This window comes from Sander vitreus, chromosome 4 (assembly GCF_031162955.1).
Source record: "Sander vitreus isolate 19-12246 chromosome 4, sanVit1, whole genome shotgun sequence".
Lineage (NCBI taxonomy): Eukaryota > Metazoa > Chordata > Actinopteri > Perciformes > Percidae > Sander > Sander vitreus.
The window spans coordinates 6,140,883-6,164,522 of NC_135858.1; the positions used below are offsets into that span (position 1 = coordinate 6,140,883).

A 23,640-nucleotide genomic window follows, 5' to 3' on the forward strand; every position below is an offset into this window, starting at 1 on the left:
CAAATGGGGAGTGGGATATTAATAAGGTTATCAAGGGCTGACGTAGACCAGGTATATGTAAGATACTTAAGGTAGGTGTGATGGTGTGGTGGAGTCTTCATCTCTCACCTCCACTCCCTTCTATTTATATTAGCTTCACTAAAGACTGGCAGTGCCACATCTTTGCTGGGAAGGGGCAGCTGCTTCTGAATATTCATGAGCGGAAACAGTTGGTGCCTTGTCCGTTTGCTTTTCTTATCAAACTTGAAACGCCTGGAACCGTTGTGTCAGCCACTCACAGTGAATCAGAGTACAGCATGGAACTGGTAATGCATACCTTTGGGGGGAAAGTTGCTGAGTTGAGTAGGAAGCTTTGTGAAACCCAAAGTTTAACGTAAATAGAAGCCAAGGAAAGGCTTGTATATTTTCTTATTCAGGGTGACCTGTGTGCTGCTACACAGCAGTTTCAACTCTGTAAATTGTAAATCAATTCTGTAGACCAGGACACTGCCGCATTGAAATTAGAAATATATTGCTGTATCTCTGTAGTCTTATCTATAGGCTCTGTTAATAAACTGTCTTTTAGTTAAAAATAGTCATTGTTACCAGCTTGGACTATACCCTTTCCTATTTCCTATTCAACATAAGGATAAAGTGTTGCTTAAGTGGACCAGGCACACAATCTGTGGACCACTGCGACAGCTTTAGAATGAGCTTCTTTTTTTTTTTATGAATTTCAATCCCGTCACCCAAATCCCACTTCCCTGCTCTCCAGGGAGTAAAAAGGATGAAGAGATCAATGCTGGACAAAAAAAATGAGTATTTGGGGTTGAGTGGGTATAAAATATGCGAGCATGACAGTGGAAAGGTCAGTCCCATGGAGAGGAGTGGGATAGAGGGAGTTTTAGAAAGGCTATTTTCTCCCCGTGGAAGCGAAATGACAAAATCTAAGTTGAGAGCCGCTGAGTGAGTGCCAGGAGAAATACCAGGTTGGATCTCTGCTCCCTGGAAACACACACAAGGCTTCACTTTCCCTCCACAAACAGAGAAACTGAACCCGACATTTGAATATGTGTCAAAATACTTCTCCCAGTGTTCCCCTATGAAGAGGTGATCTTTTGGTATTGAGCAGTGCTCCGAACCCACATTCAGTATGCTCAGTAAAATAATACACACATAACAACACAAGGGAAAAAATGGGAATAGACAAAAAGACGAACTGTTTATCTGCTCATGTTCTAGTCTGACTGTTCAGTGTTTTACCTCAAATGTCTTGACGATATTGGCGAAGGCCTGGTTGTCACTGCAACTCCCCTCCAGTAGGGACATGCTGCGATCATACTCTGAGATAAAGGTGTCAAACACCCCAAAGTCCTCCCGACGTGACAGAATCACATCTACTATCCTTTGGCTCTCCTCCCTACACAGAAAGGAAAATCAGAGATGAAGTGCATTCTCTTGGCTTCAAACGATAATGTTAAAAACAACAGACAAAGCCAGAAATCTTGGTGTAATTATGGACTCTGACCTGAATTTTAACAGCCACGTTAAAACAATAACAAAGTCTGCCTTTTATCATCTTAAAAATATATCAAGGGTTAAAGGACTTATGTGTCAACAGGATTTGGAAAAACTTGTCCATGCCTTTATCTTCAGTAGATTTGACTACTGTAACGGTGTCTTTACAGGTCTCCCTAAAAAATCAATCAGACAGCTGCAGCTGATTCAGAACGCTGCTGCTCGAGTCCTCACTAACACCAAGAAAGTGGATCACATCACTCCAGTTCTGATGTCTCTACACTGGCTTCCAGTGCCTCAAAGAATAGATTACAAAATACTTCTGCTGGTTTATAAATCACTAAATGGTATAGGGCCAAAATACCTTTCGGATATGCTTGTGAACTATGAACCACCCAGACCTCTCAGATCATCTGGGGCAGGTTTGCTTGCCATCCCCAGAATCAGAACCAAAAAGGCGGATCCAGCGTTTAGTTTGTATGCTCCACATATCGGGAACAAACTCCTGGAAAACTGTAGGTCAGCACCTATTCTCAGCTCTTTTAAATCAAGGCTGAAGACCTTTCTTTTTGACATTGCCTTTTTTTAATTCATTGTAGTGCACTGTGAATTTTATTCCTGTATTCTATCTGTTTTTATTATTTTATATATATAATTATTTTTAATTTCTATGTAAAGCACTTTGAATTGCACTGCTGCTGAAATGTGCTATATAAATAAAATTGCCTTGCCTTACTCATTTCATGCACAGTGAATGTTTGTGATTTAAATCAATGCAAAAATCCAAAGGTGTATGATATGCAGAGCATTCCAAGAATCTGTAACTTATTTTGTTGTTGTAACCACTTTCCCTCAACGAGTCTACTTCTCCCCAAGTTACTCATTTCTCACATTTTCCAAAATGATGTTTGACAACCTTCAACAAACAGATGTATACAAATTGGAGTAAATTGTAAGTTGTGCAAGTTAGAAAGTTGTTCTCTTTACAAAAATGCTACATTTATTGTGAATGCATTATGGTCTCTTAGGAATTATCATATGTCCCTTTTATGATTAAGGAACATCTCAAAATATCACAATAACTCTAGAAAAACGTTATTGCTGAAAGTCTCAGTTGATGTTTAGGGATAGTATGACATTTCACTTTGTTGCTTCTCATATCTGTCTATTTATTATATATACATATTTTTTTTTTTTAGTTCAAATTAGTTTGTTGACTTTCTCTGATCTTCCTGATTATTGCCTCCACCACAATTGTCAACCTACTTAAGATCTCCAAACACATACATGTCTACCGTCCTTATATTTCAAACACCCCAACATTTATACACTTACACCATTCTCTCTGCCTTTTAGCCCATCATCATAACTGTCTGTCACTGTCTAAACATGTTTGTGCGCACGTTTTGTCTATGTATTGTATGTGTCATTTACCTTGGATGTCACTTTTGTTACACTGCTTTCACTAATACATATATATATATCTATATATATATATACAATCAGCAGCTGCTTAGCTCAGCTCAGCTGCTTAACTTAGCACAAACGTGTTAACAAGTGAGCGTAAGAGGTGTTGGTAGGACTTTTCACCTTTAGCCAGAGCCAGGCTAGTGGTTTCCCCCTGCTTCCAGTCTTTATGCTAAGCTAAGCTAGCTGGCTGCTTAGTTAGTACACAGAGATATAAGAGGTATAGAATTGTTCATCTAACTCTCTGCAAGATGCATATTTCCCAAAATGTAAAACTGTCCCTTAAAAACAGCACCAAATTAGTGCATACCATTTGCCATACCATATCCATACCATACCATAGTGCAACCAACGGTAACATCCATTGTGTTTCTTACCACTGACTTATGCGTTCCTCCAGCTCAGTAAGAATGCTGCTGTGGAGAGCGTAGACCTGGGGGAGCACGCCCAATATCTCTCCTAACCTCTGCGCCTCCAGCACAGGCTCCCCTTCCTCACCCACTGCCTCTGTCACTGCTGACCTAAAGTCCTGCACAGGAGAGGGAAAAAAGGATTTGTGAGGAGGAGAGATTTTTAAGAAGACAAAAACGTGTGGTAGAAAGGAATGAAGCTAATGGCTGTTAGGATGAAAGGGGGAAGTGAGGGAGTGAAGGAGAAAAGAAAGTCATAGAGGAATGAAAATTGGAGAAAAATGGAAGGAAGGAAGGTCAGATCCTCCTAAACAGCCTTCCTGCCACGGCCCCTTCATATCACCTCAGTGACTCCCCGTCACTTTGGGCTCTGTCCAGGACCCCAGGAAAAGCGGCACTGCTTGCACGAGAGTTACACACCAGGTGTTGTTGAATAAAGACCTTGGTACTCAATAACACAATGCTGTTTTGTACATAGTGAAGTCCATTCAGCACACATAAAACATAACAACAGGCATTAAGAGCTGCAGTGTCAGAGACTAAGAGGACTAATATGAGGAGTTATGGCACATGGGAGTGAAAAACCAGGGGAGAGGTTATTTATCTACTCAGCAAATGAAGACAAAAATAGATAAAAGTAGGTGAGGAGTCAACAAACATGCTTTAAAAATCTCAGTTTTCTCTGTGGGCCAAGCTGTCTGGCTAACTAACATCATATATAAAGCTTTTGTGTATCCGTAAGGAATGAGTGTCTGGAGCCCATCTATTCTAGTTCTGAGTAAAGCACATACACATGCCATAACAGTTACCCCAGTCGGCCTCGACATGATGTGATGACACTAGGTGCTTCAGAACATGCCGTTCATCATGCACAATCGATCGCGTATGTGTTAACATTCATCACATCTGCCATGAAGAACAGCTACTTTAACGGCTCTGTTTGACTCTTTCTCCCAGGTATATACACACACACACACACACTCAAATCCATGAATGAGAGGAGCTTTACTCTCTATTTCACTGGTCCACTCTCCACCTTATCCCTATTTGCCTCACGTAAGGCAGGTCAAGAAGCAACGTTAAGCAGTTGGTTGAGCAGCCAGTCATGCTCGGTCATAACTCAGCACAGAGAATCTGTTCAGAGGTCACAGGTTACAAACGAGAAAAAAGAATAAGCCTGAGCCTCATATGTTGAAGCTGTTATAGGGAAAGTCCTTTAGAAGAGGAGCATGTCCTCCCTTCCTATGTGGAGACAGGGTCTGGAAATTCTTTGTATTCTTGTTATTCCTTATCAAACAATGGAACAATAGCTCATGTGTGCCTCTTACTTAACGCTGCTCCTGTTTTTCCCCCCACAAACTGTGTGTTTGGGCATGTTGTGCTGGTGGAGTGTTTCGCAGCAGAATAACTCAGTTTCATGTGAATTATGACATCAGTCTACATGAAACAGTAACTAATATCTCAACACATCACAGTTTGAAATTTGAAGAACAATAAGACCCTAACACTGCACCTATGCATTATGCAACAACAAGATAAAAAAAAGCTATCAATGTCACCTTTGAAAGATGGCAAAAGATTCAATTAGGTGGTATGGTAACACTGAAGAGGAGTGCAAGCCAAGGTAACTCACTATCATTCATAGTGAGAATTTGTGAAATCACATTATTTATACTGAAAAATAGATTCAGTGGTTCTAACTATACTGTCAACATGTCACTTCTGAAGCACTGATGCACATATTGACTTGCAGCATATGTTTCTGTTTGGCATGTAGCTAATTAGTATAATTGAGCAGCATGATGATATTGTAGATTTGTGATTATTAAAGGCGTCCATTATATAATATTTGCATTACTTGCTGTTTAATGGCATCAAATTACACATTATACAAAGCAGCTGCTTCTGTACCCAAAGCAGGCTTTCATAAATCATTGTGAGGGGCACACATAAGAAATTCAGGTTATGACCTTATTCAAGGTTATAAGGTAGAGGCTGACTGATGGGCTTTTCTGGGTTCAATGACTCTACCTGTCAGAGTCGTACTGGAAACCGTCACCTTAATAGCAACTCTTCCACACCATTCTTTAAAAGGTGTTGCCTATCTGACCTCTCCTGTATGACTTTCCTTTTTGATTCATAATTGTTTTAACTGTTTCAATGTCATTTATGTGGTATTTTTTGGTTGATATCCTTCTTTGTTGCTAACACCGCAGATGTGGTCTTGTTTTGACAGGCAGTGAGTGAGACATGATGGAAATAGATGACAACATTTGGGAGTGATGCATTGCTGTCCTCGAGAGGCTTAACCACAGGCTCACCTTTAAATCCTCTGTCCTGCAATAACTACACTCGTTACCCTACTGAGCGGTGAATTCTCCATTTTATGGCTAACCTGGTCATAAGAGCTCAAACCGTGCATTTAATACAACCACTATAAAAGGCCTCAACAGCCTTTTTGTGACCTTTAGGTGGCACAACAGCTGGGTTGCTTGAGAATACATATCAGTACACATATCAGTTGAGTAAGCATACAAGGACAGCATCAGTAACAGTGCCTGGTGTACGCACGCTGCGTCATCTCACAACTGACCACTCCAGAGTGCAATATGTCAACTTTGTCAAGACCAGGAAGTAGATCTTGCTGCAACAACATTGATAAACCTTAGCAGAGCCTTACAACAGGGAGGGGGGGGAGAAGTGGAGACAGAGACTGGGGAGCAGACACACAGGATATGATGTTATCAGTAGGTTTTCAATAAAGTTTAATAAGCCTTAAAGCAGGAGACATTTAAAGCTAATGTGGCACACTTATGGGCGTGGTAGTGAAGGTATTCTTACCTCTTGAAGGTACTTGAGTGCACTGACGTGTCTGGAAAACAAGAAGAGAGAAACAAAAGATTTAATTAAACAGTGAAAAGGAATTTACAACCTTATACACAACTACGATCATCTTTCTACAAGACTCATTAAATTATCTAAAGTATGCATGATGAGAAAACTACATCATAAGAATGGTAATTGTGTAACGGGGCAAGGGCAAGGCCGGTGTGTGTTTAATAAGTTACACAAGACACTTGTATAATTGGCTGTCAGTTACTCTGCATGCACGATGAATTAGCTTTGGAGCAGGAGAGATACAGTTGGAAGGAATAGGAGAGCAAATAGAGGACCATAAAAAGACAAAACACCAGATTTGGATGCAGCGTGTTTGTGTGTGGTGACATGCAGGAGAAGTGTGCAAATGGGGGAATCAAATGCATATACTTACAGTCTCTCTGAGTCGACGAGCTCTTTGGCAACGTAGAAAGCTCGGGATCGGCCATCAATCTGGGTGACAGGGAGGGAGAATAGTGGAAGATGAATTAACACAGCTAATGTTTAAAGGCCCTCTGTGGGCATGTATTCCTCTTAAACATTAATAGGAACAGCTACGCAGCAGCCAAGGAGACTGGCGGAAAAGCAAATTCACGTTTTTTTGTTAGATTTCTGCTGTCAAATAAGACTGATTATTTCATTACAGTGCAGCATAGACATGAAGGCTTTCTCAAATACGGGACTTTTAAATTCAGCTGCATTATGTATGAGAGGCTGTGTGTGTGTGTGGCGACAACAATGCTGCCCATTGATTTAGAGGCTAATCGCAGGGTCTCAAAACATCCGAGCCAAAACATAACATTGAAGCCATTTAGGGGTTTACCGGCAAGGCTCCTGTGCTTTGTCAGTGTTATTTTTTCCTTTGTGGGGCATTTCACAAATACTGCATTAAAAGCACACTGATCCTCATTTCCTCGAAACACAGTTGAATTAAATGCATCTCTGGTCCTCTTCCTCCCTGTTTTTTTCCTGTTATTTATTGTATTTTTTCTTTGAAGAAGAAGAAAACAAGGAAATGCGTGTTACTGTAAAATGGCTGCCTTTTACTCTACAGAAGTCTGGGGAGTTTTAGGCGATACATTTCAACAAGCTTGATATCTCTGGACCTGTACATAATGTTCGACTAAAGCCACAGCAGTTTCAATGCATCTTCCCATAGAGATGTGTACAGTAATTGCCATTAGGTTCTGTGGTTCACTCCTACTATCTTATGTTATGATATATTTTTATTCAAATCTGGCAACCAATTCCAATCTAGGGCCTATTAATAGGACTTGCAGCATTTTTTGCTCATTATTTTGATTTGTTACTCCAGTTGGGATCTCGAAGGTTTGAATTAACCCCCTTCCACCCTGCTTTCATTTGTCTTTGTATCCCATATCTTACCTGTCGATCATAACTCTGCTCAGCCACCCCCTCTTCCTCCTCTGAAGTACGTCCATGGTCCTCGTCCGCTGACAGCCCAGCAGAGACGGGGTTCATTGGGAAAGGCTCTGTGTAGGCACTGCCAAGGGAGGAAAAGACAGTATGACTACCACAAAACAGCACTGATACTGAAATATGAATATATAATATATAGTATGCACTGTATAGCACTGCTTTAACCCTAAATAAAGACACTGAATATTTTCAATTGGGACTGCAGGAAGGCATTGATGACACAAATTCTAAATAGCACATTTACAGTAAATCGTTGCAGCAGCATATTCTCAAAATAAGTTCTCTATAAATATAGGTTTTTCCTTTTCCTGTGTGTGTCTCTGAACATTTCCACTCCTCATATGGAGTCCTCCAGTGGCACACTGTAATCTCTTTCATCATTAGTTCATCTCACAGATGGCACAGTTGTGTTCATACACTGGTAATCCTTTTGTGTGCTGCTGTACCCGAGAGGGGCACGCTGTAGGTCATTTCACATGTAATCCCTTTTATTGCTACCCGGGGTTAATTATTAAAGATCCATTCAGTATGTTTGACCAAATTCATTTTGCCACAATAACTGGATAACAAGTATTGTCAAAGCAGCTGACAGCTATGGGACAGCTTGTCATATAGCTGTCATATAGCTGCAGGTTTCACCAGAAATGGAAAGGTTTCACGCTGTAGGTCATTTCACATGTAATCCCTTTTATTGCTACCCGTGGTAATTATTAAAGATCCATTCAGCATGTTTGACCAAATTCATTTTGCCACTATAACTGGATAACAAGTATTGTCAAAGCAGCTGACAGCTATGGGACAGCTTGTCATATAGCTGTCATATAGCTGCAGGTTTCACCAGAAATGGAAAGGTTGCATTGCATACTTGCGATGCAATGTGTCCACTTTCTCTATGACATACTGTATTTCTACCTCATCTGTGCAGAATGCTTTATGTTAAACAAATTATTGCTCTTGCTCCAGAAATGGGGGAAATATTTTATAAGGACTTCCCTTCAAATTGTCAAACAAACGTGCATATGTTCCTATCTAAAACTGCAGAGATTAGTCCATTAATCGATTAGTTGATCAACAAAAAAATAATTGCCAATCATCAAGCACTAATGTCAAACACTCTCTGGTTCAAGCTTCTTAATTGGAATCATTTGCTGTTTTTGTTATGTAATATTAAACTGAATATCTTTGGTTTTATTGTTTTATTGCCTGGCAACTAAAAAAGCAATTTAAATACATCACATAGGGCTTTAGGGCATTGCGATTATGATAAATTGTGATTTTTTTTTTGTCCTGATGTTCCTAAAAAGCCCCCTGTGTGTGCAAAGAGTAGACGGCTATTAGAAGACCAAAGGTTAACAGAGTTGCCGCCACTGGACTTAATCTTCATTCAGACTCACTACTTTATGACGTTCACACGCACGCACGCACACACATCCATATTGGGTGGGCTGAAGAAAGGCCTACGGGCCATTAATCATGGTTGACCTCAGAGCAGACAGATCAACTTGGTGTGGGCTCCTTGGTGATGTTGGGGAGAGAAAGAGAACAGGAGGGATGGGTCTTCTTTTAACTCATTCTTAAGCTCTGATTTATTTGAGGAATTCCTTCATATGTGTATTCTTCTTTACCAATGTAGCCCATTTCTCACCATAAAATCCCCAATATAGCTTTTGTTTAGCTCCATTCAGCTTCATATAATGTTACATATTTAAACTTGCGAATATGTGATATTTGTAATATGATAATACGTAAAAGTCTAAGACCATTAAGGCAATGCTATTATTCCAGCAGATTGCAATGTCTTTTATAACACGGCAAAGTTAAATCTGCTGTGTCAGATTCAGAGGAGGACACAATGACTCTCTGTGAAAAAGACCTTTATTCCACCAATCCCCTGTGAATTTGATGATGCCTGTAATATGTAATTCAATTGAGCTAAACATTGAGTATTAAAATATATATTGAGTGTAATCAGACAGGCCTGTATATGAAATAGGAGCGGCTATCAATCCGATCAAGCGATTGGGAGCAGTTTTAAATTGTTTGCTGCTTTTAGTGATGATGATTACATGTAGCCTGTGGCGGCTGTGCTGCTGCTGTTGTGACAGTGATTGGTGTAGACGCTGGCGCTCTGACGGCGTTGGATAATGATAACCTCACGTCATGTAACAGGCTGTGATTCAGGGCCACATATCTAACAGTGTTATAACCTCTGCTCACTTGTTTTCAGTTGATTTATCCTTTACGCCACTGTACCAAGAGGACTTCAGGGGTGTATGAAGCGGTAGGCTGACAAACTGGAGCAACAATAACAGCAGACCTGGCATTCCTGTCGGTACCACACCTCATCTTGTTGTTCAAGGGAGAGTCTGGGAACCTCCACCCCACCACGGTGACCCCCGTCTCCTCCCTTCATCCTATCTATCCTCTCCTGTCTCCACCTCACTGCCTCCCGCCATAGCCCCGCCCTCGTCCTGCATTTCCTGTAAACATGCTGGTGGGAAGCTCCTAGGCTGGACACTTCCTCCCCGGGGATGACCTGGCAATGACCTCAGAGCGCATGGCACCAGGCCTGGCGAGCCAACGACACGCCCTGTCCACCACCTCGCCACACAGCACACAGCCACCACCCAGTACAACAATGTACTTAAGATGGCTCCCTCATCACTACTAACGCTAGCATAACAGTGGGTGGAGGAGCTGTTTTAGAGGCCATGGCCGGGCTTTGTCATCACTCTGAAGAGGCTCATGTTGAACTGTTTGCCACCAAAGGGTAAGCTAGAGATGTACATTTTTGCATACATTAGCAGTATCGTACTGAACATACCACTATAGCTCTGTTTACTGTGTACACAGGGACAACAACCCATCTGCATTACTGGTGCGTAAGTCTACCTGGAACTGCTTAAGTTGAGCACAATCACAAATCCGGGGCTTTATCTGCTAACACGTCTTTTTGGCTACTTGGCAAAGGCAATTCTGCTGAGACTGCACACACACACACACACACACACACACACACACACACACACACACACACACACACACACACACACACACACACACACACACACCACACACCTTGGTTCGGTTTGGGATGAATCATTAGTGCGCCTGTTCATTTTCCATTGTACACTGTGGTTGCTAATGAACATGTCTCTTTGCGTACCCTGAATGCTTGTGCTAAAGTAGTGTCTGAATGGGGCTATACATTAATCACACAAGTGGAAACAAGCCAGGCCTGTGGAACAGCAGCTTTGTGAGTTCTCCTTAAAATGCGTGTCTGCTACTGTAGGCACAGTCCCTTTGTGTGCAGTGCTCTGAGGCCATTTGGTCATTTTCCTCACCACAAAAATCTACTTTGTCTCTGTGGGTCGACAGCATCAATGTCAAGCAGACAGAGTTTGGTGTAAGATGTACACACAAAGCCAGGGACAAACACCTACACTGACTACACATGACTACACATGACTTATTATTATGTGCACACATGCACACACATGTATACACTCAGACTAAAAAAACAAACAAAAACGCCCCGTATACACACACCAAAAGTTGGCCCTGGCAACAGAAGCATCTCCGGGGGGAATGCAGTGAAGGCGAGGTGACAGGACAGATAGGTTCTTTGCGTCTCTGTGAGTGGTGTGAGGGGACCCCCCCATACACACACACACACACACACACACACACACACACACACACACACACACACACACACACACACACACACACACACACACACAATGAGCCACATCGATAACATCACTGGGAGAAAAAGAGCCCTCCCCTTAACTGGGAAATGGAAGTGTGTCAAATGTTGAGGTATGTATAACGTTTAAAATACACTATAAATAAACCGTGGGGAAATCACAGCATAGTTTTGCACAGAATGTCTGGAGGAGACAAGCTTTCTTTGTGTAAGGCAGAATAGATATGAAAGACAGTATCTGCTAAATAACATGGAAAATGTAAGCCTTTGAAGAAGCTCTTGCTAATGACCTATCTCTTTGACTACACACAGGTCATCAAACACAACTATTTTATTAAGAACTGGGAAAGACTGTAGCCCATCCTGGCTAAAGCTATGGCACAGGCCGGGGTAATTTGATACAATCTGACTGCAGTGATTCCTCACTCTATCACACACTGCAGTAAATCCTGCAACCCTTAAGGGTCCAATGAAAGAGAAGCACTCGGGAGAGAGCTACTTTAATAAAAGCCCTCCTAAACTTAACAATAAGTGTCAGGTACAGGAGAGCAATTACACCAGAGCTGCTCTTGCTCCCTTTCTCCTGTTCTTACTTTTCCCTCCCCCACCTCTATATGACTTTATCGCTTTACTCTTTGTATTTTCACTCTTCTAGCACATCCCCTCCCCTCGCTCTCTCACCTTCTTCTTCATCCTTCTCCACTTCTTTGTGTGAAAGGAAGCCCCCTACATTTTTTCACTTTTAATTGCAGCCCATAATGATTTTCTCTAATGTGAGTAACCTGCGTTCAGCGAGCTTTCTAATTGCCATTAGCTGTTCTATCACCTCAGACTTGCATAGGAAGCAGCGGCACCAGATGTGACCTCTAAATCCACCAAATGAAAAACAGGAGTAAGCTCTCCCACAAGCATTGTCCATCTTCCCAACGCCAGCGATGCCTGACATAGCAGGCTGCTCATCTCTCACTGAACACTTTTCTACAAGAGGGAGATCCGATTCTACTCAGCCAGGTGCCCTCCGCTCATCTGAGATACAGTGTAAGAATATATGTCAGCTGGTCAGGGGTCAAGATTGCCCCTCTGAACAGCTAGGTCCAGGCTTAACAGCTCAGCGGACTATTTTAAGAGTTGTTCTAGATATAAACCTTCTTGCTTGTTCTACAGACTACAAACATGAACATTAAAAATGGTTTCATTCAACTATTCTATTATTTGACTAATTGTACAAGCTCTAAAATGGATGGTGCTGATGATAAATACCTAAATACTTAATACATTAATGGGTCAGCACACCGAAGTTTGTGGTATCCAGCCATGCAGGTAATTTTGGTTTTAATTGTGGTTTTATTCATTTTTATTTGATTTCTGCTTTAACCCAAATACAAGTTTGCAGCAGAAAGGTATTTCAGAGAAAGGTATTTCAAAACCTGGGCAAATCAAACAAAATGATCTGTATGGCTAGATACAGTACCACTACTGTAGAGTCTAGGTAAAACATGTAAAGTAAGGTAACATACAGTATGTTTTTTGTAACTTGGGTGAATCAACTTTTTCAGGTTTGCTTGGAATGATACAAAACCATTTTAACTTCATTGAGCTTTTACAATACCTTTCAGAGTCTGCATTCAATGTCTGGGTTATGCTGTCAATCCCAGGGAAACTATTCATATCCACATAGCCATCATTCTCATTGCAGGCAACTGTAGTGCGATTTGGGTCCTCAAAAAACTCAGTCACAGTGTGGGATCTGGTGGGTCTGCCTGGGATCTGGATGTTCTCATAGTCTGAGCTCATAGCTGGGATGTTTTCATAGTCTGAGGTGTCAGCACTGGGGAAGGAGATGGAGCGGGGTTTGGTCAAAGGCAGTGGCATGGCGGAGCGCCGAGAACGCTCCTCGAAGGACTCCACTCTGGAGACCCCTCTTCCATAAGCTTTGAGGTCTCCTTTTCTCCTCTGGTGGTCTTTGTAGAGGAAAAATGGGGATGGCAGGTCTAAAGGACGCTGCTGGGGGTTCACAACATGGGACTGAAGCTGAGGAGAGCTGCCAGTGCTTCTACGATCAAGCTCTATGAATCTTGCTGGGCCGTGATGGCTGGACTCTGAGGAAGAACGTGAAGAGCGGACACTTCCATCACTGAAACCCTTCGAATCAGTCTTCCTCTTGAACTTGAGCGCCAGGAAGCGCTTGAAGGAGGACTTCTTTTTAGGTATGTCATTGGGTTCATGCTGGATCAGGAGGGATGGGGAACTCTTGGTGACTGGTCTTTTAGTGATGTATGCCAGCTCAAAGGGTGGTGGGATGTCCACTAGAGAGGTAGGTGTGGAAACCCCACTGGATGATTGATGGCTACGCTGGGAGAAGCTTCCAGAAGAGCTTATGACACATGGGAGTGAAAGGGTATCATCTTTCCTCTTCATCCTGATGTCATCCTTCAGAGAGTTGTTGATCTCTGTGGGAGTGGTCAATGTCAATTCTGGACCCTCTGCAGACCGGGAATAAAACAAGAAGCGGCGAGACTTCATAGACGGGATTGAACAGTTGACCCCAGGCTGCTGTGAATGGCTTAGTGGTTCATTGTTTTTATCTAAGGCCACTGTGCAGTAGTCATGAGTCTGGTACTCTGTCCCTGTCTCCTCTGGCACAGTTTCTGGGACATAACCCGGAACTTTCCCAGAATAAGAGCGTGATCGTGTGACAATAGTCTTCCGATCAAGTGTCACAAAGTTCTCCCCTTCTGAGTCAAAACCTGCCTCTTCGTATATATGCTCTTCACTGTCCGAGTCTGTGTCCTCATAGTAAGGCACAATATGGCAGTCTAGTTCCTCAATGTCTTCTTCGAAGGCCTCAGTGGTGTGGGCAAATACCACCCTGTTGGTGAGCTCAGGGGTGCGGCCTACTTCTAGGTCTGCTGGCACTGTGATGTTGCACAACCTGAGGCGAGGCTGGCAGCTTGTTCGCTGGTTGAGGAAAACCTGCTCTCGTTTAGCTGTTCTCTCTTTTGCAGTTTTTCCTTTGATATGCTTCTTTTCCGTTTCTTCCTCTTCGTCATCATCGCCTATCTCAACGTAATCTTCCGATGAGACACACTCCAACCGCTCATCCTCTGCTTGAAGGCAGAGGGAATCATCAATGTCTGCATACTCATCTGTTGACTCACTGTCTTTTGCTTTGTCTTTGTGCTGATTAGACTCCTCTGTGCCCTCCTCAATCTCACCCTGTTCTGACAGGGCTTGCTTATCCTCTAGCTTGTCCACGTCATCTGATGACACATAGTAAGGTTCCTGGTTAGAAGCACCTGCCGCTTGCAGTTCATTTGAAGGTTTCTCATCCGTATCATCCTGACTCCACTCTGGGTCAGCGGTGCCGGTCATATCTGGCAGAACAGCTTCAATGACAGCATAAGGTCCAAACACATCCTCCGTGCTGGATGTGAATCGAAAACAGCCAGAGAGGTCCTTGGTGGCCCGTTCTGGTTGCCATACCCCTGTTTCCCCTGTTTCAGCTGTGTCACATGACTCGCATGTATCACTAGCATCGTCTGTGGGGCCAATCACATCGTAGGGATACTCTTCAGTTACAGTTGGAAGCACGCTGAATCTAAATGCAAATCCTCCAGCTTCCAGCTCGGTCTCATCTGTGTGTAAATCAGAGTGCACACAGTCCTCACTTTGTTCACTGTCCACTTCATTACGTCCAGTGTCATTGTCCTTATCACCCTGACTGATGTGATCAAGATTTTGTTCCTCTACATGTTCGTCTGAGTGTCCTGTAGAGTCACAAACAATTTCAATTTTTTCACTAAAACTCTGTTCCTCCTCTTCCTCCTCCTCTCCTGTTTCATCCTCCACTTCAGCAGGAGGAAGTGAAGGCGTTGATGTATTCTCATCATCAGTGTGATTGCCACCTTCAGTCTGGTTCAAGTCATTGTCAGTGTTTTCATCCTCAGTAGTGTCATCAGGAGAACCATCATCTGCTTTGACTGTGTCCTGAGAGCCTATGCTGTCGCCATCATTAACAAATATGTCTTCTTTTTCTGTTTCGTCCTCAATTTCTCTTTCTGCTATTTCCTCTTCATCATTGTGTCCGGTGACACTGTCATTAACCAAGTCCTCTGCCTCACTTTTCTCCTCTTTGTCATGATTCTCCTCAGCCATTTCCTGCAAATCTTCTGTCTCCCCATCACAGTGAGCCAGGTCTCCGTTACTCAGGCTCTGTGGGGGGCAGACCTCCTCTTGTGTGTGAGGCTCATACAGGGGTCTGGGCTTTGGGGCAACAGGAGGTTTTGGACCACGGACAGGGGGACACGGCCTGGACATCAGTTTGGACTGCACTTTGATGGTCAGATGACTGCGAACCTGTGGTTGAGGGACTTGCATTGGATTTTGAAAGTCTGTGCAAAGAGAAAAGAAAAGTTAATTAGAATAAAAGTAAAAGCAACTTAATATTTTCAGTTCTTCTATTTTACCTAATATCGAATATAAATATATGTGGGTCCTGTTTTATTTTTATTTTATTTATTTCAGGTTTATTTAACATGGACAATGCACATTAATAATACATATAAAAATGTAAAATGTGCCAGAATTAGCCAAAAGGCTATTTTACATCTGCTGTCCATGGACAGATCGTACAATGTCACACCTAAAAAGATAAAAGCATTATAATAGTACATACAGGTTTAGCCCAATACAAGTAAAATTGACTATAAATGTAAAAAAAAATAAAAAATGACAAGATCAACATATAAACAAGAACAGTTGGTCATCATCAACAACAACACCAACCCACACATACACACATAAGCCAAACGTTCAGTCCATGTAACAGACAACCTCACAGGCATAGCACAAGTGGCACAAACAGGCGGGATGGGAAAGACAAGCTAGCAGCAAGATTTTGTGTTTACATGTAATGTTGACAGTCCTGATCACTTCTTTAAATATAGAAATATATCTTTGATATAGAATGCTAAGAGGAAGTCAAATCCTGTACAATAGTCAGTGACATGCAGAATGCTGCAGGGGACATTATCAGCAGGAAAAACAACAGAGCCACAGGGTACTTAGAGGAGGAACAATAACATCTCCCTGTCTGGGAAATGACACAGGTTGGACGCTTATAGCAGAATTAGATTGAACAAATGATTGGCCAATTGTCGTCAAAAACTTTAAAAACGATTTTGTTATTGCTCCAAAAATGCGTTATCTGTATTTAAATGGATGATAACGCCTCATTCTAATTTTGACACTGAGCGTCTACCTTTTGAATTTTGACTTTACATTTAGTTGTTAAGTGTTAAAAATCGTCAAGTAATTAGAGAACACTGCTTACAAAATTTAGAATTGTCATGAAACACACCCATACTTAACAAAGTGTGTACACCCCGTGTCTCTTCCTGTTATTTAGTACCTGCCCTGACGCACATCCTATTAAACCCTGCGTGCACTCTGGCTATCTCTGAGTGTTTTCTCTCACTCTCTTTTAGTCTCTCTCTCTCTAGACACCAGTTTAATATGAGTTTTTGAAGAAACTGCCCGTCATTGTCATACATTTCTTTCTGGCCACAATTATATTTTTTCCCAATAATGTCACCACGCTCTATCTTTTAAGAATTCCAGGTTCATTAGATGCTACAGCAGAGCCTCCTTGGACTCCACACAGGATGTCTATGGGGGGAAGGACATTAAGACCATGCCCCCCATCACTCCTCCATGAACCTCTCTTGGAGTACAGATTTTCACAACACAAATGGACTTCCTTTTCGTCATTCTTTCTTTCGATTCTCACAAAACATACTCACACAGACACACACACACACACATATATGCACACACGCGTGCTTTTTTTCTGCTAAAAAGGCCCTTTGAGTGAATCAAAGAACAATAAAACTGGGAGAGAAAACAAGGGTCCCAGTCTGACAATGTACCCAACTGCAAACAACAGGATATGAAATGTGCAACAAGAATTCAATTAAAACAAATGTTTGAAAAACAAAGGAAGAGATAGACGGGACCTTGGCTGTGCCAAACTCACAGGATATCAATTCAGACTGTGTCCTCATCATGTAATGTCACCCGTTAAACCTTAACAACTTGTCTAAAATCCAAAGGGACTAATCAGAAAAAAACAAAATAGGACATTATTTTCAAAATAAAGATTTCATTTGACACAAATAACATCTTCATTATCATTTTCACCACTTTCACTTAAATTCACAGGACACTTCACCTTACCTTCCAGCATAGGCTCTGTCTACTTTCACAGGCATGGATTATAATCCTAACCCTATTAGCAGATACTTATCCTAGAACAGACCACCCCCAACCCCAACTATATTGTAACTGTATCCATTGCTATAGATTTAAGCAAATGTCTGTATATAAATTCATCCCTCTATCATTGCTGTTATGGGGAAACTATTAACATAATTTCCATGAAAATCCCAGTATAGCAATTAATCCATTGCTGTGTTTATTTCATTTTACCTATGGAATAACTCATTTAAAACACTACAACAGGTTGCATTTAGTTGCAATAAAAATCTATTTTTATGTCAAATGGGTGGAAAATAAACAGATGAAATAGGTTTTCAGATGAAATCAACCAATTCAATTAATTTCCACCGCCCCCCATCTCTTACACATTTAACACATGAACACACACCCACACCGTCTCACTTTGTTTGCTGTACAACATTTAAAGTTTGATTTCTGGACTCTTTACAGGAACATAAAAGATTAACAACTAACCTGCGTTCATTGTGGAGCATCATCATCCACGGGAACAGACAGTTATCCTCATGTTTCCCCACACCGACCGCGTCCCTCGAAATGACGTGGAAACTTAATCCAGATACAAACACAATGCGGGAAAATCAAGTGGTAAAAGAAGAGTTGTTGACCATTTTCGTCTTGGTTTTCTCCAGTGTGAGTCTACTTGTGGAAGACGCCCCTGTTCGGCAGTGTTCGCAGAGTGTCAGCTGAGCTTTCAAGCGGCGTGCATCTCCAGTGCTGATGCTACAGTAAACTGCTGCGCTCCTGTGTGGAAACGGGAGGTGCAGCTTGGTGCTTCCTGAGGCAGGACTAGCCTACCCTACATCACGGCGCGGACACGGAGCGCAAACCAAACTCACTATATGTTTCATTTTTGCAATGCACAGCATTACATCTGTTTTTTTTTTTTTATTCACATCTGGTCGTGTTTTGTTTCAGGACACTGCTCCACAGATGCAATATTCTAGAGGCAGCATAAATGTGTGAGACCAAATCCACTCAGTGTGAGAGATTTGGAACGTAACAGAGGAGACTATAAGCCAATAATGTTTGATTGTGCTGATGGGCAGCTTTAAATCTGCAGCTACTGTTTTTGCACAACGTTTTTTTTTTTGTTTGGTGCATGGTGCAGGTCCCTTCACTGATTGATAGCAGTTGGAAAGTTAAGATCCACAGTTACATGAGCTGGTAAACTGTGTCATAGCATACTTTTCATGCTTAGAATGACTGGAACACGTAAGCTAGGGAGAAGTACACAGTATATATATATATATATATATATATATATATATATATATATATATATATATCAGATATTTAGAAATATATGTAGAAAAATATTCTTCTCAGTGTTTTCTCCGGCATGTTTTTGCTCATGTATTATTTCCTGAACCAGAACAGTACATAGAAAGGTTCCTAAAAGCAGTTTCCAAATACAGTTTCTGTAGGACACCAAAGCTTTTGCTATTGGCCAGGCTTCCTGGCCCAGGCATCTGTTGCATGATTGAATGAATGCAAGCCTTTAAAAACCTCTCTTCATAACAGGAAACCACTCTCCCTGTTTCCTGCACAACAGGCAACACTTCCTTAGCAACAGATGGGAAGGTGATGTTAACCCCTTAGGTAACCTCTAACAGAGCTGATTGACTGATGCTGTGCAGAGCCTGATGGTTCGAGGAACAGACAAACTTTGACCAGCTTTAGTCCGGGACTCATTATGTGCTTTCAAGGACAGAGGCACCTTGTGCAACACAGGGGGAGGCTGGGATCGTCGCCCACAAGGGGTCTTTGATTTGTCAGCTCCCAACACCCACACACTGAAGGTCAAACAACGTAGCATACTTCTGGGATTTTTACAGCAGAGTTAAAAAAGATAGTGATAGAGTAGAGAAGCACAACAAAAGAATCAGCTGTGCTCTACCACCACAGGGCTCTGGTCCTGACTGCTGCAGCAGCATACAGACCCATACATTACACACAGCAAAATTCCCATTCCAGATGGTTTGGTGCAGGAAGGATGAAGCTTTGCTGCAGGTGCAGAGCTCTGTCAGACTCTAAGAGGTGTTTAGAGAGAGTTAACGTTATAATCACCTCGTGTTATCTTTGCACTTGCATGAGGGTCATCTCATTAAACAATAAATATGTTTGGTGTGTGTAATGATAAAATTTCTAAATTATTAAGCATGCTACTAAAGAGGGTATTGACTTTGAAAATGATTTCTGTTGAAGATGCACCCATTGTGTTTGCTGCAGTAATTAAGCTGTTTGTTTGTGTAAATAGGATGCTGAGTAATGTATTTTGCAATATGCTACAACACCACCAAAACAATTAAATCACTGTGACTCAGTTGTTTTGCTTCCCCTTGTCACAATGAGATACTGTAATAACCATTATGGAGTGTTGAAGCCAAGACCAGTTTTAATGTGTCAGTAGTAGCACATTTATAGCTGCCTTAAAGTAACCTTTTGTTTTTCAATTGGATGACTAAAGATAGCTCCACTCTGGTCTTTTGGCAGTGCCAAATTGCCTTTCTCAAGAGTATTTGACTCACAATTGCTACATACGATGTTTTTTTTTTTTGGGTTCATTTGTGCAAAATATGTTTTGCTTTTGCAGGGTGTGCAAATAGAACCTGTCAAGAGTATTGTGTCATGTGGCTGCAGAAAAGAATGGCTTTAGGAGTAAATGTCCCTCCAGATGTGGCACAGACGGTCAAAACATGTTTTTGGACGGAGGACACAAATTTCCTGGACTGCCTGTAGCTGCGTGCTGTGCTCTGTCACCCCACCTGGAACATGAGTTGTGTAGAATAGAAAAGGGGAATGTAGATATTAGGAAATACATGCCGTAGTAGCAGAGACCAAACCGACTCTATCTCCGCTCAACTCGGCTGCACACACAATGCTAAACAGGAAAAGCATCAGGGAAAAGGGTCAGCGACTTGTTCCCAGAGCTGAGACAATCCATAACACCTGCTTTGCCAGCGACTGGACACTGGACTGAATGGATGTGCTGAGTGTTTTTATTCCCCTCTGAGACTACAGCTATATGACATCACACTTTAATGCAGCTTATTACTGGAAAGCACGTTTTGGTTTTCGCCCCATTATGGCACAGTGTGTTCTTTAATGTATGTGTCAGTGGCAGCTTTGCAACAGCATTCATTACTAAAAAAAAGAAGGCATTTCATCAGGCCGTTATGCAAACTAGCTGTAGTGTATTAATTTCAGGTATTGATTAATGTGATACTTATGTACAATCAGGCTTTCACTCTTTAAAGTGACCCAAACACCTTTGTAATTGGATGGCAAAAAGCATTTCACTGCTGTAATGGATCACATCATTATTGACATGTTTTATTGATCCTAGCTGTGCACAACCAATAAGGACCACAGCGCTCTTCTGAGATTGTGTATTTACCCTGAGCTTTAGATTCTGATTAAGGGACTTCGGAGCAGAATATATGTATATAACAGACTTTATTAAAATGTCAGAAAACTGATTATGCAGAGATTATTTTAAGATTAATGGATTTTTTTTTTTGACAAATAACTGTGAAAAGATAGACAATGCATTATTAAACAGAACCCCATCATCCGCTGGTACCCAAGAAACTCAGGTGTCTTTATGCATAAAAATAGTTTTGTGTAACCTGAGTCAAATAAGAAAACCCTGTTGTCAGCAGTGTATACTCTCCCAACAATATGAAGCCAGGACCCCCTCCCACCAACCCCCAATGACTGCTTTTGCACCCAAACACCCACACACATGCACACACACACACACACACACACACACACACACACACACACACACACACACACACACACACGCACACACACACACGCACACACACACACACACACACACACACACACACACACACACACACACACACACCATGGAAGCCAGCACTTCATCAAAAAGCAGAAAATTCAGGTTTAATTCCCCACAGGGCCTTCAGAACTCCACAGCAAATCAATGGAACTAGCCTGTATCATTGTTGTCATTTGAATAACAAAGACACATTATATTAAATTCAAAAATGTCCGAGGAATGTTATTGTTATAGCGCTGTAGTCATCACAATGTGGATTTTCCCCATGTGTAAGCACTCTTTAAAAAATGACACAACTTATCCAAATAATAATTGAGTGGTGTTTCAGAGGCTCATTAGGTCACATTACCGTAACTTGTAATTTCAGAAGAGCTGTTTGTGTTAAGTCTAGCCTATTAACCTAACCTAAAATAAAGTGGAAGCGCTGCTCCATTACTTAAAAACAGAGTATTATTGCTCAGCAGTAAAAGGCCACGGCTACAGCACAATAGCTGTCAGATTGCCGTTAATTAGCCTGAAGCCAAGAGCGTAGGTCAGACTCTGATAACAGACACATTTGTTATTCTTTTTCTCTATTGCTGCAGACAATCCTCCAAGCTGCACTGTAAAAACAATGATTTACTGGTTCAAAATAAAATTCTCAAGGAGCCCTATAAAAAAAAAAGAAGCATGAATGTCCTCTCTAAATAAAGCACAATAGCACAATCAAAACGTTCTAGGCGTCACAGATTACCGTAACTAGCACTGTGGAGGCCTTTCATTGTGAGGGACTGTTGATTTCATGTAGTCTGTGTCTCTGCAGGTTTTTACTGCATTATATATTTCCTCAATCTCTGCAGTATGTTTGTGTTTACCATTTTAATGGCCTTGAACACTCAGTTCCCATGTGGCAATATAACATGAATTCCTTGCATGGAATCTGCTCTGAGCATGTAAGGTGTGTATGTTATATGTGTTCATGCAAGTGTGTGCTGTAGTATACATACAGCAAGTGTGTGTATGTGTGTGTGTGTGTGTGTGTGTGTGTGTGTGTGCGCAATCCACCGCCGCCAATTCTGATTGTGTACACCACTAATGGAACTAGCGGGAAAACAATAGGATCACGTAAAAAGCCCTGAGCCAGAATTTACTTTTACTGTGAGTGTTTTGACATTTCTCAGCCAAAGGAGACAGGGAGGATGCAGATACTCCTGCTAGTGAAACACACGTCTTTGGCAGAGCTTTTATGTAGTCTCACACAAGTCTAGCTGTAGGTATGACAATATGTAACAACATGCAACAGAAGAAACCCATATATGAGGCTTAAATGTATCCATCATCTGCCTAGAGTGCATTCACTGTAGAGCTAAACCATTATACTGTAATGTATAATGTAAAATATCGTCCTTGAAAATGTCACGTAAATTGAAAAAAAACATACAACATCCTGCACAATATCAGCACAAACCATACGTCCTCTGATGAATCAGTACAATTCATTCTGAGCAATAGCATGTGCATAAATTGTGCGCGTTACAAAAACAATGATACTCCTATACGCACACATCACAAGAACGAAAACATATCTGGGGGCTTTCCTATTTCTTCTGACAATGCATCTTTCGTCATACGGCCCAAGTGCACAGATATGAGTGAGCGATGTGATGTCTGTGTGAATGTTTGTGTTCACTCAGCGTGGCTGTCCGTAGCGTAGATAGCTGCACCAGAGTGTGTGGAAAACACAGATGGTTGTTGCTTTTGCTTCTTCCGCCAGACCTGTGTGACCTTTTACACAAAGATAACAGGGTGGTCTCTTATCCCCAGGACCCCCCGCCCAAAAAACAGCCAGGCCTGGCAGCTCAGACAGAGGACTTCCTCCCTTCGAGCTGTCTGATAGAACAATATCAACAGCCAGCACCACCACCTCCCTTTTGTGTCTCTCCACCAGGCTTTTGTTTTGGAATAATTAAGTCCTTTCTAATCAAGACGCGTCCCTGACAGACAGGAAATGAGAGATCTGCATTCAAATAAAATGAATGCTTTAGGTAGCCTTTGCAACAATGTGAGACCCCTTTCTAACTCACTGGTCATGTATGTTTTGCACTAAGATAAGACTTACTGTTCATGTGATGTAACACGTGTTAATAGTG

General features: G+C 41.8%; 1 protein-coding gene across 2 annotated transcripts in view; it reads right to left on the reverse strand.

Moving 5' to 3' along the window:
- The window catches only part of fgd5a (FYVE, RhoGEF and PH domain containing 5a), a 34,307-nt gene extending 15,865 nt beyond the window's left edge, over positions 1 to 18,442 (reverse strand). For both annotated transcript variants that reach the window (XM_078247908.1, XM_078247907.1), the window contains exons 1-7: positions 18,151 to 18,442; positions 13,010 to 15,791; positions 7,638 to 7,755; positions 6,646 to 6,704; positions 6,216 to 6,246; positions 3,342 to 3,493; positions 1,243 to 1,399 (exon numbers count right to left, since the gene is read on the reverse strand). In XM_078247908.1, the coding sequence (XP_078104034.1) occupies positions 1,243 to 1,399; positions 3,342 to 3,493; positions 6,216 to 6,246; positions 6,646 to 6,704; positions 7,638 to 7,755; positions 13,010 to 15,791; positions 18,151 to 18,160 (3,309 nt within the window). In that variant the 5' untranslated portion in view covers positions 18,161 to 18,442. The remainder of the gene's footprint in view (positions 1 to 1,242; positions 1,400 to 3,341; positions 3,494 to 6,215; positions 6,247 to 6,645; positions 6,705 to 7,637; positions 7,756 to 13,009; positions 15,792 to 18,150) is intronic.
- Between the last annotated feature and the right edge of the window lie 5,198 nt (positions 18,443 to 23,640).